Source organism: Brassica napus, chromosome C8 (genome assembly GCF_020379485.1).
Source record: "Brassica napus cultivar Da-Ae chromosome C8, Da-Ae, whole genome shotgun sequence".
Classification (NCBI taxonomy): domain Eukaryota; kingdom Viridiplantae; phylum Streptophyta; class Magnoliopsida; order Brassicales; family Brassicaceae; genus Brassica; species Brassica napus.
Window position 1 is genome coordinate 38,626,728 of NC_063451.1, and position 18,645 is coordinate 38,645,372.

The 18,645-nt window shown below is 32.2% G+C and overlaps 1 protein-coding gene across 1 annotated transcript; it reads right to left on the reverse strand.

The window, feature by feature from the left end:
- Positions 1-9,220: 9,220 nt before the first annotated feature.
- On the reverse strand, positions 9,221-10,687 carry LOC125592009. Its single transcript, XM_048766978.1, has 2 exons — positions 9,723-10,687; positions 9,221-9,635 (listed from the first exon to the last, which is right to left on the reverse strand). The coding sequence occupies exons 1-2, from the start codon at positions 10,685-10,687 to the stop codon at positions 9,221-9,223; spliced, it is 1,380 nt and encodes a 459-aa protein (XP_048622935.1).
- Positions 10,688-18,645: the final 7,958 nt, after the last annotated feature.

Sequence of the window (18,645 nt, forward strand, 5' to 3'; positions counted from 1 at the left end):
TCGTTGGATTTTTATTTCGAATTCCTCGCCGCTAGATTTAACGACTTTTTTTTTTTTTTTGGAAAATTGTTTTCAAAAAGTACAAATTTTTAACTACAGGTACGCAACTCTTGCCAAAATTTATGTGAACATAGTTAGTAGTTGAGTTAAATCACTGAGGTTGACAAGTTTTGAAAATTATTACCATATTTTTTCTTTAATATAATCTTTTTAGCTATCAAAATATTAAAATCTTATAAAATTAAATTTAAAATTTAAAACTCTTTAACAAAACATATATTACTCAATGGTGATTGTATGAGTTTTGGTACGCAAACATGGGAGTTTTGATATATGAAAATACAATTGATCATCGTAAATAAAAGCAGTTCAAATTAACAACAAATAAACAAAAAGATACTCACACGGTCACACAGATATAACTCCGTAGTCACTTTAGTGTAATTACTTAAAATAAAAGTATAAAGACACGTGTAAATTCCAATTTTTATATTTTGTGGAATCCTCAAGAACATGCTAACAAAAGTGGTTAAAGCAAAAGTAAGATAATCGTGTTACATGCCCACATGTATCAAGTAGTATTAGTACGTTCCCGCATTACTTTTCACATCTTAGCATATACAAAATGTGATATTGTTACTTCATACCTGGCTTAGTACTAATAGTGATGATACTGATTTAATTACTACTGGAAAAAAAGAAGCAGACGAGCATGTGCTAAATACGTTTTCTTGGCCCACATAGAATTGCAGATGATACCAATCATACCATGTTCACATGTTTTCTTTTCTTTTCCCGCCATTCACATCTTTCTTTTCGCAACATTTATGGTAGTTTTGTATCTTATGTAGTAATTATTTTTTATTTTGATCAAAAAAAAAATGTAGTATTTATTTTAGAATTTACACAAATTAATATAGAAAGAATAAAAGGAATGCTCCATTGACTGCGAAAGACCTTCCTTCCTCGAATTCGTCTTTGTGAACATCTTTTTGCTTTCACACCCTTGAGTTTTCTCCTTCAGCAATGTATATGTTAAATAAAACAATTTTCAGAAATTTAGTTAGAGGAAGATAACCATATGTTGAACTGATTACAATAGAATTACTGTTTCCTTGTTTCTAGACATTTTCTTACAATGAACACAAGACCTTTACTTACAACATGATACTATTTTTATTTTCAATAAAAGAAAAAGAAAGATACTACTTTCATTTTTTTTTCCAAAAATATGATATTCTTCCAAAAGCACTACAAAAGAAAATATAATTAAATTTTAAGAATCTTTTTTTTTTGTCAACTGTTAAAAATATTTCTTAAAAGTACTCATAATATCTCTGTATATAATTTATATTGCTATATACTAATTTATAATATACATATTTATGAGACATACGTGCAAATAGCATTAAATTGTGTTTTTTTTTTCCCAAAAAGCACATAAGGAGATATTTTTTAAAGAACATTCATTAAAAAGTCAAAAGACAATTATATTCATATATATAAATATCTGATTAATTAAATATGTTAAATTTTACTTTTATATAAATTATGTACATCCCCTATATATTAATTGAGTAACATTTGAAAAGATGTAACCTCAATTTTGTATTAATTAAAATAGGCCCCAATGCATAGGTGGCACTCAATTAGGTAGTCAATTACATTCAATTGAAAAATAAGTAGGTCCACATTCGATTTTTATATGTTGTTAGATACATAAGTTGGTCAAACTATATGATATAATGATATGATATGTTATTTTCTTTCCTTAAATCAAACCTACGGAATTACCATAAATGACTAATATATATATGACAATTAATGATTTTAATAATAAAGATTTGATAACAATTTATATCTCCTCCATCATTTTTTGTTTAATTTTATATTATTAAAATAAATTAAACAATCAAATTAGCTATAAAAGTAAAATTTAGATTTTTTTCGTATATGTTATATTTTGAATTTTTAAAAACGACAATAAATGACTAAAAATATTAAAATTATTATGTTAAAAATTAATGATCAATGGTTTAACATTTTTATTATAAGAAGATACACATGATTTTAAAACCATATGAGTAAAAAATATCATTTAATAATAAAATAAATATATATATATATATAGATTAAACACTATATACCATAGGATTACATAAATATTTTAATATTAAAAGTTTCAATGAATTTTCAAGAACATTTATAAATTATAAACTTATTAAAGATTTCAGATTGAAAATTTTGTTATCGATGATTTAAATATTTTGTTATAAAATGATATGAATGATCATAGAACCGTATGATTATAAATTCTTATTTAATAAATAACTGTATAAAATATACTATTCTTAGAAAAATAGGTTGGTCCATCTTAACTTATATTACACTTTTTATTAAACTAACTATCGAATTGATAAATAATGTACCAAAAAATGTTTTGCACTTTCCTTAAATAAAAGCTACGAAATTACCTAATATGATTAACATATATGTGAAAATTAATTATTATGAATAATAAATATTTGATAACAATTTTTGTATCTTAGTTCTTTTTAAAAATTTTATATTATTAAAAGATATTAAAAATCACATTAAATATATAATAAAAAACATTTATATTTTTTATATGTTATATTTTGAATTTTTCAAAACGTCTATAAATTATTAGAAATTTGAAGATCACCACTCTTAAAATTTTGTGATCAATAGATTATTTTTTTGTCATAATAAGTTACAAATGATCATAAAATTGTATTAATATGAACTTTTATTTAATATTATAAGAAGATACACATGATTTTAAAACCATATGAGTAAAAAATATCATTTAATAATAAAACATATATATATATATATATATATATATATATATTAAACTATATACCATAAAATTACATAAATATTTTAATATTAAAACTTTCAATGAATTTTCAAAAACATTTATAAATTATAAACTTATTAAAGATTTCACATTGAAAATTTTGTTATCGATGATTTAAATATTCAGTTATAAAACGATATGAATGATCATAGAAGTGTATGATTATAAATTCTCATTTAATAAATGACTATATAAAATATACTATTCTTAAAAAAATAGGTTGGTCCATCTTAACTTATATTATATTTTTTATTAAACTAACTATCGAATATTCGAATTGATAAATAATCTACCAAATATTGTTTTTGCACTTTCCTTAATTAGAAGCTACGAAATTACCTAATATGATTAACGTATATATGAAAATTAATTATTATGAATAATAAATATTTGATAACAATTTTGGTATCTTAGTTCTTTTTTTAATTTTATATTATTAAAAGATATTAAAAAAATCACATTAAATATATAATAAAAACATTTATATTTTTTCTTATATGTTATATTTTGAATTTTTCAAAACGTCTATATATTATTAGAAATTTGAAGATTCTCACTCTGAAAATTTTGTGATCAATAGATTATTTTTTTTGTTATAATAAGTTACAAATGATCATAAAATATAACCCATATGAATTTTTATTTAATAAATATTCAAACTAAATAATATATATATATATATATATACTAATGATTTAAAGCAACAAGATTGGCTGATCAATTTAGTTGTCCAGTTGAAATCTTTCAAAAGTATGTGAAAGACTAAAGTCAAAGTAAATATGGATTTAGAATAGTAGTTATATTTTACTAACCAAAATACCGAAAAAACTGAACCGAATCGAAACCAACCTGATATCTGGATTGAACACCCCTAATCCAAATGAAGCCAAACTATTGTTTCATTCTCCAAAATATAATAAAAATAATAACTTAATTCCGCGCATGGCGCGGGTCTTATCCTAGTAATAAGTTATACCATAACCACATATTTTATTTTTGAATTCTGGATTTAAAGATTAGAGTTTATATATAGTTTAGTATTTAAGAAGTAGAAATAGAGTTTGGATTAATGACATAGATTAATTTAGTCTTTTATGACATGGATTAGTGACATAATAATTTATGAATTTTATTTTGAGATTTTCTTCCTTAAATAAAAAGGTATTATTGATGGATTTTTTCTTAGATTTATCCATTTAATTAATTATATATAACTCCTATGCATATTAGGTCTTAATTGAAAAATCACTTTATAAAAGCATTATGCTTTTATTATCCAATTAACAATTATTAAAAAGTACCTAGAAAATTATTTAGAAGATGCAAATGCTTTCAAAATTTTTTTTGCTTAATGCTTTCATTTAGGGCTTTTGGTAGAGAAATTGCTTTTAGAATATTATAAAAAATAAAAATAAATTTTTGTATTTAATTTATTTTAATTAGTAATCAAAAAATTATATCAACTCCAAAACTAAAACATATATATTTAAAATTAATTTTTCAACTAAAACATTTTTTTTTTTTAAAAGAACAATACTTCACATTTAAAATATGATATATATATATATATATATAACTAAATATGATTCATTATTTTTAATAACAAAATATTAAATTAATATATGTATTATAAATAAGAATATTTTTATTATTTAGAAACAAACAAATTATATAGCATATACAGTTTTTATATATAAATAATTTACTACTCTACCAGTTATTTATTAACTACATTAATAAAAATATACCTTTTACATCATATTTCTTCTATAGCATATTGCTACTAGAACCAATCAGTTTATTTTTTTTGTTTTGAAACACCAATCAGTTTATTGTGTTTATACTTTTCCGTTTTTGTTTGTCCATTCTCTCATCTCCAGTGTTTATATTTGAAGTCACTGCTCTATCTATCGGACTAAGGTGATCACTTGTGAAACTATTGTCTTCTTGAATTTTTTACATCAAGAGACACTTTATCACTTTTCAATTACATCCAAAGTCACAATTCACTTGTAAGATACTTTCTCATGAGACCTACAGAGAGAATATACAGATTTGCCCTTAATGAAAAGAAAATTAGATCTTTTTTAGACTAGAAGAAAGAGAAAGAGTGTTTCTTTATTATTATTTAATGTACTTCTTAATATTTTGTTTTTGCTTATTTTTAAATTAAAAATACATATAACAAATTTTGTTGATATAATAAATTATGTTTTTTATTCTCTATAATTTGATATCCACTTTGATATATTTTTTGTTATATTTTAAAATATCTACTTGTACACGTATTCAATGATTGTGTTATGGATGAGTGATATGTGGATGTTTGAAGACCGTGGATAACTACATGTAGAATATAAGCATGGAAAGACACATGTGGATGAGTGTGGGAAGATAGTGTGGACGGGTAAGCATGGATGAGTAAATATAGACGGCTATTTGTGGATGAGTAAAATTATGATTAAAAATCATAATTTAGCATACTACATATCTCATGGTGGAGGATTGTGACGAGCTCGAACCAATGAAGCTTCACCGAGCTCATCCACGACAATGTTGAGCTCGGAATCAATGGTGTGGCTCACCGGGAAGAGCAGTTGACTCGTTTTGACCGATGGTTTTGGAGGAGGAGCTGACTCATTTTAACTTTTTGGTTTGTTTAGCTTTGTTTTCATCACTCAAGCTTGTTTTTTTTCTAGACATGTATGTGGTCGTAATTGGTTTGAAGTTATTAATTTGTTCATCTTTGATATTGTGGACACATTGACATCCATATCATAGCCTTTCAATATGTTACATTTTTTTAATCAATGTTTAGTGTTTGAGTTACTACTATATCCACCACATCAAGCTTTAATTTTCTATCCACAAATTTAAGAGATCTTTCTTGTTCTTTATTCATGGTTATGTTAGTGTCCATATCTACAACATAATCAAAATCTTATTTCATGTCCACAGACAAACATTGTTGTTGGGGTTGTGTCATTAAGCTCAGCTATTGTGGAGTTTGCTCTGATGAAACTTCTAGAATTTTTACACTCATCTCCGTCCACGCATCTACGTCCACGCATCACCCGTCCATACATCATCCGTCCACGCATCAAATGTCTATTAATGGCAAAGTTGTCCACAGTTTATTGCTGGCCCACAACAAAGTGTCTCACAAGAAAGAAATGACTCTGAATGTAAAGATAAATCAAAAAGTGGCCTAGAAAGTAATCAACTCTTTCTTCTTCCACTTAGCTACAAACAGATAGAGACAAACGTGATAAGGGTCTCATCACAGTTCACTACTTCTTAAAAATTAAAATTATTTATGACCGCGTGGACAGATATCAAAAGTTTCGGTTCAGTTGATTAAAAATGACTGTTACCGTTCATATGCTAAATTATGTCTGTGAATATCACAGAGATGTATTGCGTAAACTCGTTTGTGTGTGTATGAACTCAATGAATAACAAGAACTAACTCTTCTTATTAATCTCTTGTGGAAACTTACTCAAAACCACAAGCTCTTCAATCACACAACTCACACCCTAATCTCTCTCACAACAATGTCTTTATATAAGGCTTATAGATATCCTAATCCTAATAGAAAACACTTATAATTGGATAACTCTAAATATACTTTGATCATTATCTCTAAGGATCTTAAACTTCTTAGGATTAGGATAGCTTGAGATTCAAGCTTTCTTCAAGCTTACTTCAACAGTCTCCCCCTTAAGCTTGAACTCCATGTCTTTCAAATCTTGAACTCCTATTAGGTCTCTCATCTCTCTAAACTTGATTCTTCCCAAAGCTTTGGTTAGAATATCTGCTTTTTGTTCACTCCCGGGTACATGCTCAACTTCAAGTAATTCTTTTTCAACACACTCTCTAATGAAATGATACCTTGAGTGTATATGTTTGCTTCGCCCATGAAACACCGGATTTTTAGAGAGTGCAATGGCTGATCGGTTATCTATACGAATGGTAGTTCTGTCGAGCAGAGCTCCAGTGATCTCTCCAAGGAGGTCTTGCAACCAGATCGCTTGTCTTGCTGCCTCTGTTGCTGCCATAAACTCAGCTTCACATGATGATAGTGCCACTGTCTCTTGCTTATGAGAACACCAGATAATAGGACTCGTACCAAGATAGAAAATATGTCCTGTTACACTCTTTCCATCATCAAGGTCGGTGTTGTAGGAACTGTCACTATATCCAATCAACTTTATTGCTTCAGACTTGGATCTCCCAAAGTTAAGACCAAATGTAGTAGTACCATTTAGATACCGAAGGCACTGCTTCATTGCCACTCCATGCGACTCCTTAGGCTTTGCCATGTACCTGCTTAGTACTCCAATGCAATAGGACAAGTCAAGCCTAGTATGAAGTAAGTACCGAAAGCACCCGACAACCTTTCTGTAGCTAGTTGCATCAATGTCGCTTTCTTCCTTGGACTTAGCCAGCTTGAGTCCCATCTCCATTGGCGTCTGAACCGAGTTGCACAACTTCATCCCGATTTCTTCTAATATCCTCAAAGCATATCTGTTTTGACACAATGTGATGCCATCAACGTGTTGATTTACTTCAATCCCCAAGTAGTAAGTGAGCCTCCCTAAGTCACTCATCTCAAACTTCATTGCCATCTCAGCTTTAAACTCCTCGATCTGCTTCATATTTGTTCCTGTCACAAGTAAATCATCCACATACACTGCAATAACAAGAAGATCTCCACTCTCTGCTCGTCGATACACAGAAGGTTCTTTTAAGCACCTCTCGAACTTCAGACTCAGCAAGATCTTGTTTAATTTGTAGTTCCAAGCTCTAGGTGCTTGCTTGAGGCCGTACAACGGTTTCTTTAACTTATACACTTTCCTTTCGCTTCCTTATCTCAAATCCTTCTGGTTGTGTGACATACACGGTTTCCTTCAGATCTCCATGTAGAAACGCGGTTTTGACGTCAAGATGGTGAATTTCCCATCCATGAGAAGCCGCAAGATTCACTAGTAGCCGTATGGTTTCTATTCGAGCCACAGGAGCGAAAACTTCCTCATAATCTATCCCTTGTTGCTGAACATATCCCTTTGCGACTAAACGAGCCTTGTATTTGTGAATACTACCGTCTGTGTTTTTCTTGAGCTTAAACACCCATTTTAAACCTATTGGTTTTACTCCATACGGTAGATCAACTAGACTCCAACAATCCAGCTTAGTGATCGATCTTATCTCATCTTTGCAGGCAAGAATCCACTCTTCGACCTCTTTTGCTTCATCAAAACAGCTTGGCTCATCGTTTAAGGTTAGTAACATCTTTTCTCCTTCATACTCCGCGACCAACACGTAGTCATCCAAATACTTAGGTCTTGAGCTCTGCCTCTCAGATCGTCTCAACAGAGGTTCGTAAGGGTCATGCGTCATCTCTGGCTCATCTTCACTAGCTGAGCTCTCCTCTTCTTCGACCTCTTCTTTTGCGATAGGATCCACATTATGGACTTCACTTTCTTCTCTCCCTATACCATGATTCCCAAACGTTCTTAGAGTAATGGTGAAGTCTCTATCTTGGTTCTTCTCTGTGACATCTTGCTTCCAATTCCATCCTTTAGTTTCATCGAATATGACATCTCTGCTGACCACTATTCGTTTAGATTGAGGATCAAGCAATCGGTATGCTTTTGATCCTGGTTCTGTGCCAAGATGAACCAACAAGCGTGACCTGTCATCCAGTTTCTTCAACAGTTTCGACTCAATCTTCGCGTAACAGATACACCCAAACACGCATAGATGAGCAATATTTGGTTTCTTCCCTCGGAACGCTTCATAAGGTGTAAGGTCTTTTAATGCTCTTGTAGCTATACGATTCAACAGATAGGTAGAGTGTCTGATTCCCTCGCCCCACAGGTAGTTTGGAACAGACATGTGTTTCAAGCAGCTCCTTGTCATCTCCAACAACGTCCTATTCCTTCTTTCGACAACGCCATTCTGTTGAGGGCTGTAGGGAGCTGTGAGATGCCTTCTGATACCTGACTCCTCGCAATATATGTCGAAGTCTGAGGACACGAACTCTCCTCCTCTATCCGTTCTAAGAGTTTGTATTCTGGCTTTTGCTTCTTGTTCTACTCGCTCCTTGAAGATTTTAAATTTCCCGAATGCATCACTTTTCTGTTTGAGTAGTATGGTCCACATGTACCTCGAGTGATCGTCAATCAAAACAAATATGTATCTGTTTCCAGCACTCGTAGTTGGTGTTATGGGACCGCACAAGTCGCCATGTATGAGCTCAAGCAAATTCTCAGCTCTGTAGGCCGTTGCTTTTGGGAAAGATTGTCTTGCTTGCTTGCCAAGCAAACAAGAACCTCATACATTCTTCTCGATTTTCACTGTGGGGACACCAACAACGAGCCCTCGTTGAACCATTGAACGCATTGTCTCCAAGTTTATGTGCCGTAGCCGCGAATGCCACCTTGTTGATTCACTTGTTTCAGTTGTTAGTAGGCTCATTGTCTCCTTTATCTTCATTCGAGCCTTGTATAGTCTATTCTTCGACCTAGCGGCTTTAACAATCAGCTTCCCTTCTCGATCATGCATTATGAGATATTCATCCTTCAACCTTACATCACACCCCGACTCTGTAGCCTGACCTAATGAGATGATGTTACTCCTTAGTTCTGGTATATAGTAGACATCTAGGATCTTTCTTGTCTCTCCATTACGGTCTAAGAATTCAATGGACCCTTTTCCTTTGATGTCAATACGTGAGTCGTCGCCAAACCTGACCTTTCAAGTGACAGTTTCATCGATCGAGCTGAAATATCTCTTATCTCCACTCATATGATTGCTAGCCCCGTTGTCAAGGTACCAGATGTTATCTTCCTCATTGCTCGCTTCGTACTTCCTTGGGACCACCTTCTCTTCATTCAAATACACGATCTCATGGAGCATAAGCTCTTCAGCCTCTTGAGTCTCATCTTTTTCTACTTCTTGTGCCTCCTGGAGTTTCAGCTTGAGATCAAGACAGTCCGTCACGTAGTGACCCAACTTGTCACACCGAAAACATGTCACTCGTGTTGCATCACGAGGAGTATAGTATCTTCCTCGTCCTCGTCCTCTGTTCTGATATCTTCCTCCGCGGCCTCTGTAACGATTTTCTCCATGGTAACCACCACGATTTGATTGTGACTCGTTGCTTGCGTACATCGACTTGCCCTGATCATCTTGTTCTTCTTCTTCCTCTGTAACACGCTCTTCATATGCTTTAAGACGTCCCACAATGTCCTCAAAAGAGGTTGTTTTGAGATCCAGTACTTGCTCCAGTGCAGCCACTACATGAATGTATTTCTTTCGGGGAAGACACTTAAGAAACTTCTTAACCATCTTAGGTTCTTCAATCTCTTCACCCAAACTAGCCGATTTTGATGATATTTCGGATAGCTTTCCAACAAAATCATCTATCGTCTCGGTGTCTTTCATCTTGAGACGATCGAAGTCAGCCATTAGTGTCTGCAAACAAGCCTCCTTTACTCTCTCCGCTTCGACGTACCTCGCCTTTATTGTGTCCCATACTTTCTTTGCTGTGCTATGCTCGCCAACCTGTAAGATAAGTGTCTCGGGGATTGATTGAAACAATAAGGCCATAGCCATGTCGTTCCTCTCATCACCCTCGGCTTCATCTTCCACAATCTCCCAGACCTTGTGTACCCTAAGCAGAATTCTCATTCTCATGGCCCACACGGTGTAGTTTGTAGCGTTTAGTATAGGACACTTTATGGAGGATGTTCCCCCTTCTTTCGTCGGTTTCGTTGTTGCCACGGTAAGATCGCTCATATTGATACCTTGAGCTCTGATACCACAATATTGCGTAAACTCGTGTGTGTGTATGAACTCAATGAATAACAAGAACTAACTCTTCTTATTAATCTCTTGTGGAAACTTACTCAAAACCACAAGCTCTTCAATCACACAACTCACACCCTAATCTCTCTCACAACAATGCCTTTATATAAGGCTTATGGATATCCTAATCCTAATAGGAAACACTTATAATTAGATAACTCTATATATACTTTGATCCTTATCTCTAAGGATCCTAAACTTCTTAGGATTAGGATAGCTTGAGATTCAAGCTTTCTTCAAGCTTACTTCAACAACATATTATAATATTAAACGAGTTAAAGTCTATCTATCTCACCATTAGCGTTAATATGAAACTAAAACTTATCGTTGCGGAACTAATCCATCCGGATTCACATTGTTCTCCATTAAATGATTTGTTAAAAAGAAACCTGAACCCCTTTTTTTCTTTTTGAAAAGTTGGCTAATATGATTTATGAAATATGTTTAATCAGTACTATTTAAGATAAGTAAAATTATTTATAATATCAAGACAAACTAAAATCTTTTTCTATTTTTTTATTAGTTACACCTATTTAACTAGTAGTATTTAAGATAAGTAAAATTATTTATAATATCAACACAATTTGCAATTAATATTAACACAAAAGCAAGTATAATTTACATTAGTAATTTAAAATAACATTTTGTGTAACAAAACAATATTAAAAAAAATTAAGAAATATTGGGAGTATAGTATAGTAAACACACACACGTCTGAGTTACTAACTATAGCTAACTACTTTTTCAATATATTTACTGTATTTTTCAACAGCTTTATATTAATAAAAACGATATAAAAATCTAAACAAAATATTGAACTTTTTTTTTTTGAACTTACATAAATTATAATATAGATTATAGTAAAATTACTTAAAAATCTTTTTATTATTGACAATAAATAAAATCAACAAGATAAAAAATTACAAAAAACTTGTTACTTCCATATTCTTGTGTGTTGTAGAAACAAGTCATTTATGAGATATACACCCTATCTTGACAATTTGAAACAATATGGTATAAAAACTGCAGTCATTTCTATTTCACAATTATATCTACAATACATGATTTAAATTAATTAGTATTTCTAACTAGAAATACAATAGAGAAACTTCAACATAACTTTATATTAATCTTCGTACACTACTTTTTAAAAAATATTATCCCAAACCTATATATATACATTATGGTTTTTGAAGTTATTTATACAATATATAACCCATGGGTCATGAAAAAGAGAACAAAATGATCCTTGTGTTATATTCACTAATTTGTGATATCTTGTATTATATACAATCACCGAATAAAATAAAATTAAGAATGAAAAGTAGGTAAGATACTTTTGTGTTGGTTTCACACTTGATAGATATATATAAAGCCGCGTTAATAGTTATCGTCATCTGTGCCGTCAAAGACGATGATTATCGCAAAAGATCCTTAAGTTTTTTTATTAAAAAATTAAAAAATAAACTAATCGCGGGCCGTTACGTGTTGGTGGAGTCCGCAAACAGTGCCAAAACCCTTCAATTACCGATTCTTATTTGGTGATTCCGGGGAATGGTTTTTAAATTTTTGTAGGATCCATGCGTTAGTATAACCCACATTTTGTCAAAAATCCTTTTTAAGAGCCTTGGGATGTTCATGATTTAATGTCTACACTATAAAAAAAAAATCAACACTATCGATGATTTATTTTTGACATGTGCATAAATGCATAGTTCCGTAAAAGTCACGTGCTTAAAATATAATTTGTTTCGTTTTAGAATACTTGAGATGAAGTGTCACACTTATGTTTATACCTACATGCACGGAGATAAGCAATGATTCCGGGGACGCGTAAGGATACTACGACAGTTCATTAGAAAATGACATGTTTGCTAGTGTTTGTTTTCGTTTGCACAAAGTATGTTTAGTAGTCATTATTACATTTAAGTCGCTATTCCGTTCTTATTGTTTTTATATAAGGTTGAGTGTATTTCTATGGAATTGGATGATTCCACTAAAATGCACCTGGATTTAGTTGTACTTATTTGGCAGTTTTATTTTCAGATTTTTCAAAACGTGAATTGTTTTTGCATATCTCAAATAAATCAAATCTATTGTTAACATAACACAAAACACGACCATTTTGGACTTTTCTATCTTGGTGATAATTATTTTTAGGACATGGATTCTAACGGCTAGAAGTTTTTGCAGACACTTTTATTAGTGCGTTCTTTCTGTCTTCAGTTATATTTTAATTTCTCTATCAATGTCTGAGAACGTAAGATAGATCTCTCGTATTCTAATTATTATACAGTTGAATTCCTCCAAAATATTAAGCAAAAACGGTGTATTTGTTTTACTCTTATTTCAGATACAAAAGTCCAACAAAGTCTCAGAAAAATGAATTCTAACAAAATCAAATGGAAATTGAATAACACGTGATTTTAGTGCATTTCAATTTCATATAACAAATACCCAATCCAATAACATTGGATTTCACTTTGAATTTAAATTCCATTAAATTCCACTGAATTCATTAATTCAATAACACCATCTTAGTAGTATTGTATTATCTGGGTTCAATACCATATTTTGAACCGCGTCATCAGTTTAAAATTTCAGTATCAATTTCCATGTTTTTATGTATATTTGTTAACAACAAATACATACAAAATAATGTATAGTTTTCTATAAACATTCATGCACTGATTCATCCTTATTAGGGTCAATAATCTCTCAAAGTATCGGTATCTTATTAACAAAAAGTAAATTACATGTCTGTCAATCATGTTTTACAACCTAATATTTTATTTTAAGATGCATTTGTCATAATTATAAGTTTTTTTTTTTTTTTTTTTTTGTAACCGCGGGTTTCCGGCGACCGTGGTCAACCGACTATTTCCGCGAGACCCACGGCACTCCACGTATTCTTGGGATTTAACCTTAGCCCGGGTAGCCAGCAGGACTCGAACTGCGGGTACCGTATTGGAGGTTTTCTAAAGGGTATTGACAAAAAAATATATTACATATACAATTTAGAGTAATTCTGTTAAGTACCACTTTTGGTACCCTCGCTCTAAGAAAATTTTGTCAAATAACGAAAAATATTCAAAATACCACTACTTTATCATAATATTCTTAATTAAATTAAATTTAAGTAAAACAAAACAAAAATAATACAATTTATTACTTTCAGAGTTCATGGAGATTGGTTTTCTTTTTAACATTTTAAAAAGAAATAAAGTATAATTCTGGTATTTTGTTTCTTAAATAGTGGTCTTAGAAAATAAAAAGCAATCATCATTTTCGTAAACCGTACCAATATCTATGTTATTCTGTGTATATTTCATAGATGAAGTTATCATTCAATTACAAAAAAAAAATTGAAGCAAATTAAATAGAAGAAGAAACAGAAGTCACATGGAGAAGAATTTAAATAAGTCCCCAAAAAAAGAAGTCCCGAAATCTTTGAGCTATGATTTTCTGTTATCTCTCTATATGTGGTTGAAATTGACAAACAAATTAAAACAAGATAACGTTGATGTTGTTGTGAGACCTTCTTGGGATTTCTCATTCTTGTCTTATTTGGAGCAACGTGAAGGGTCTAAAAATAGAGATGGTTCAATTAATTATAATAGAATTGTTTATAACATAGAAGTTCTTTATATATAAGATTATACCGTTATAGATAAATAAAAAGATTACAAATCATAATCTCTTGGTTATGAACAATCCACAATCTGGTTCATAATACTCTCCCTTAAATGTCATAACCATTTAGAGCTTATAATGTGCTTTAATGTTGCCTCATTAAAACTTTACCAGGAAAACTCAATTGGGACAAAACTATGGTAAAGGAAAAAGAGTACAACACACATTATTCCCCCTAATTTGGACATTACTGAAGGTCCCTTGGACCTCTCCAATTTTCTGCAATCCGTGGGTGATGAAAATCTTGGGCAGGATATGTTTCGTCCTCGAACATGATAGTTGGTTCTTCTTTACCATCGGCCATGCCACAATCTGGTTGAACATATTGAGTCATCGACCTCAAATACACACACACAAAATCTTGGATGATGTTGCTGTGATATGCGTGTACCACCATGTGTAAAACATAACCTGTCTGAAAACAAATCAACAAAACCAAATAACCCCTCTTTGGGCTGGTTAGTATAAAATAAACCAAAATCAAAGGCTTCTTCATCGTCCTTCTTATGGACCAATCAGATCATTGTCTAAAACAAGACTTCTGCATCGTCCATCTCAGGACTAAATGGACTTCTTTATCGTCCACCTTTGGACTGAATGGACCAGTGTCCAAAACAAGTGATCTCACGCCCATGTACTAGATAATGGGTGAGACTGGTCCATATTAAATCTCTTGAGTACCATTTTCTGTATATACTATTTGATGCACAAAGATTTCATTGTTAATGTACTCAAGCTGTAATCCCAAACAAAACTTTGTTTTCCAAGATCTTTCGTCTCAAACTCTTTCTTGAGATATTCAACTGTTTGGGAAATTGTATCCAGAGGTTCCTAGGATAGCCAGATCATATACTTTGATGATTATCAATATTGTTCTCGAGAACTTGTTGTACTTTCAGCTCAATACCCTCTAGTACTTTCATTATCCAGTGGATGCAGTCACTATATCAACTTGCTACAAGTCTAATTTTCTCTCTTATATAGCCAGACTTATGAGAAATCTAAAAGTAGTTGCATCCACCACATGGGAGTATGTCTCCTCATAATCTATTACTGGTCTTTGTGAGAATTCTTATGCAACATCAGCTTTATATCTCACGATTTCTATTCCTCACAAGACCCATTTATATCCACTGGTTTTAACATCATATGGCGTCTTAATCATATGGCCAAATACGCCTTTCTTCCTTAAACTATTTAACACCACATTTCCATTCAATCCAATATGTTCTACGAGTGTGCACTCTTATATTGACGTGGTTTCATGATCCTCGCTTATATTCATAAATTCAAGTGCTACCTTGTATGCAAATAAATCATCTTATGTCGACATTCCTTATTGGTTCCATTATGTTCCAGACGTGACATAATCGATTGAGATTCATTATCATCAGGACCTTTAATACTTTGCAGCTTGGCGTCCCAAGCTACATTGTTTGGTACCTGGCCTTATCTCTATGTCTGGGATGGTTTCCTTAGTAACCTCGGATTTGGATTTTGATTATCATTCTCTGCACCTTTCTTTTGTTTCCGGGGATTCTTATCTTTTGGAACCTATTTAGTCTACCACGTTTCATACGTTGTCTAGACTCTGTAGCAACTTGACTGTGTCTCTTCTTGGACATCAAATTCGTTGGTGCTTTACAAGCTGGTTTATATATGACTTAGTCATTCTTTTTCGGGTCAGCAAATGTGTCTGACATTTGATTAGCTAGCTTTGTAAATGTATAATATTTGGACGTCTATTTCACATTCTTTAGTCCGAGGATCTTGCCAAGACATTGATGGTTGATTAAATTCCATTTTTTTTACCATTCTTTTACCAGCTTTATTATTTTTTTCTCCTCCTGGTCTTAAAATAATCCGTGTACCTGGCCTCAAATATAATCACCCATAGTTGGCTCAAAGTACTTTATTATTGTGGGAGAATCATATCCAACATATATCCCCATCCTCCTTTTGAGGTCCCATCTTAGTTCTCTGTGGTGGAGCAATTAGTACATAGACAACACATCTAAATGTCTTATGATGGGGTAATTCTGGCTCTTGACCCGTTAATTATTGTGATAGGGGATATCTATGATCACTAAATGACCTGATGATTATTAACTTAGGTGCATGTAAATTTCGTGTGGCCCAAGCTGTGAATGGAAGTTTTGACCTCATAAGTTATGGTCTATCAATCAGTTATTTGCGTTTTAAAATATTCCGGCCAAGCCGTTCTTGGTATGGACATGTATCACAGAATTGTCCACACTTAGTCCCATGGACATACCATAATCATTTAAACGCTTGGGACATGTATTCACCAGCATTATCTAGACATATAGTCTTTATTTATGAAAAAGGGGCTCGTAGCCGTTTTACTGTTGATGGCCTAATGAGTTTCCCTTGTGTACATGCTACATACGTGAGATTCTTTGGGATAACTCTTCTCATCTTTTAATGTGTGTCTTTTGAATATCAATTTTCGCATCATGTTTGGACCAGGATGGCCAATCCGGTCGTGCCATAAAGTGTATATTTTCGCAGGCTTTTAGCCTCTATCATACTGATCTATGCATAGTCTAGGTCAGTAGAAAATGCATGTATAGTCTTTAGGACGTATTATGGTCTTGGGCGATTTTATACATATATCTGAAGGAACTCTTTGTTTCATTCGCCCATTGTTTCAATATGGAAACCATTCATTCTTATATCTTTAAAACTCAATAGGCTGCTCTTGCTCTAAGAGCTAGGTGAATATAAGACATCACTGATTTCTAGATGCATACCCTTAGACAATAATATATTAGCCTAGCCATAGTCTTCTTTTAGACTGGCGATACCTGCTTTAGTACTTATATTGGCGTTTTTCAGTGTACTCATATAGAAAAATCATTCATTCATTTAATCTAATCAGACAATATAATATAAATAAATTCAAGGAGATAAAAATCAGAGAAAGCATACAAGCAAAGCAATCACACAAGTTTGATGTCGAAATCAGATTATCAACTTGATTCTTTTAGGCAATCATAAGTCTCATATTCCATAAGATCATCTTGATCATGTTCGAAATTATTTTCACCATCTTTATAGACCAAGTGGGTTTCAGGATTCTTTCCTTTCAGACTCTTTGATAGAGGTCACAAAAATGTTTGGGAGTCCTTCATATCTTAGCCCAATGGTTCCCCATTCCACATCTATGGCACACTGATTTGGTCGAGCTTTGTGGTTTAAAGGATATACCACGGCCACTGCCTTGACCATGCTTCAAATGTGTTATAGTGGCCATGGCCACGTCCTTTCCAACTTCCACGGCCATGACCGTGTGGTCTATCATTCTGGACGTTGTTACCTTTTTTTTTCTTCTCCGGTCTTATTGGTATCAGGTAATGAGGTTAATCCAGAAGGTCTCAGTTCACTGTTTCTCATCAGTAATCCATTATTTTGCCCAGCTAGCAATAGACTCATCCACGGAATTATAGTCCTGGATTCTGGGATTCCTCCAATTAAATAGGGCCTTTGGTAATAACACCGTTCTTTGGTGATCATATCTCGATTTTTAACTCTGTCCAAAGGTCTAGAGGATTCTCTATAGTTACATACTGATCTTTAAGACTCTTAATAAGATGATGGCTAATAATTAATATTGCCATGTATCAATCTTTCTCATAGGCATTATTGCCTTCTATGATACATTCTCCAAGTCTCTTTGACTTTGGGATAATCTTTGTATCCAATGCTCACCGTAAATAATTATCTCCAGAGAGATTTAGGGCAGCAAAATCCAGATTGATCTTCGACATCTCAAATCATATATCACTCAATATTTAGGTATAATTTTCATGCGGCCTTACTCTTAAAAAACAATCAATTCGGATTTCAATCTTGTGAGGACAATGAGACTATCAATCTTAAAAGCATTTAATCAATCAGTCAATTTCTAGCAAGTCTCAGCAATACTATTTCTATGTGCTCATAATATTATGGTTTATCAAGACTAGCAAAAATAGATTCAATTAATCATGCAATTAGGGTTTAACAATCAATGGATTTTAGCAAGACTAGTAAAAAGATTTATTAATCACTCAATCAGTTTCAAGGCTGATTTTAGCAATACTAGAATATAGATTTCAAGCATGAATTTCAATGAATCAGTTTCAAGGCTGATTGGTATTTAGCATAAACCATGTGTAAATAATTTATCAAAC

Bases quoted from the DNA above. Each gene is read 5' to 3' on its own strand.
- LOC125592009 (XM_048766978.1), bottom strand. From the start codon at position 10,687: ATGAGCGATCTTACCGTGGCAACAACGAAACCGACGAAAGAAGGGGGA. The intron at 9,636-9,722 runs GTACCTTGACAA...TTGAAAGGTCAG, and splicing joins AATGAGGAAGATAACATCTG to GTTTGGCGACGACTCACGTA.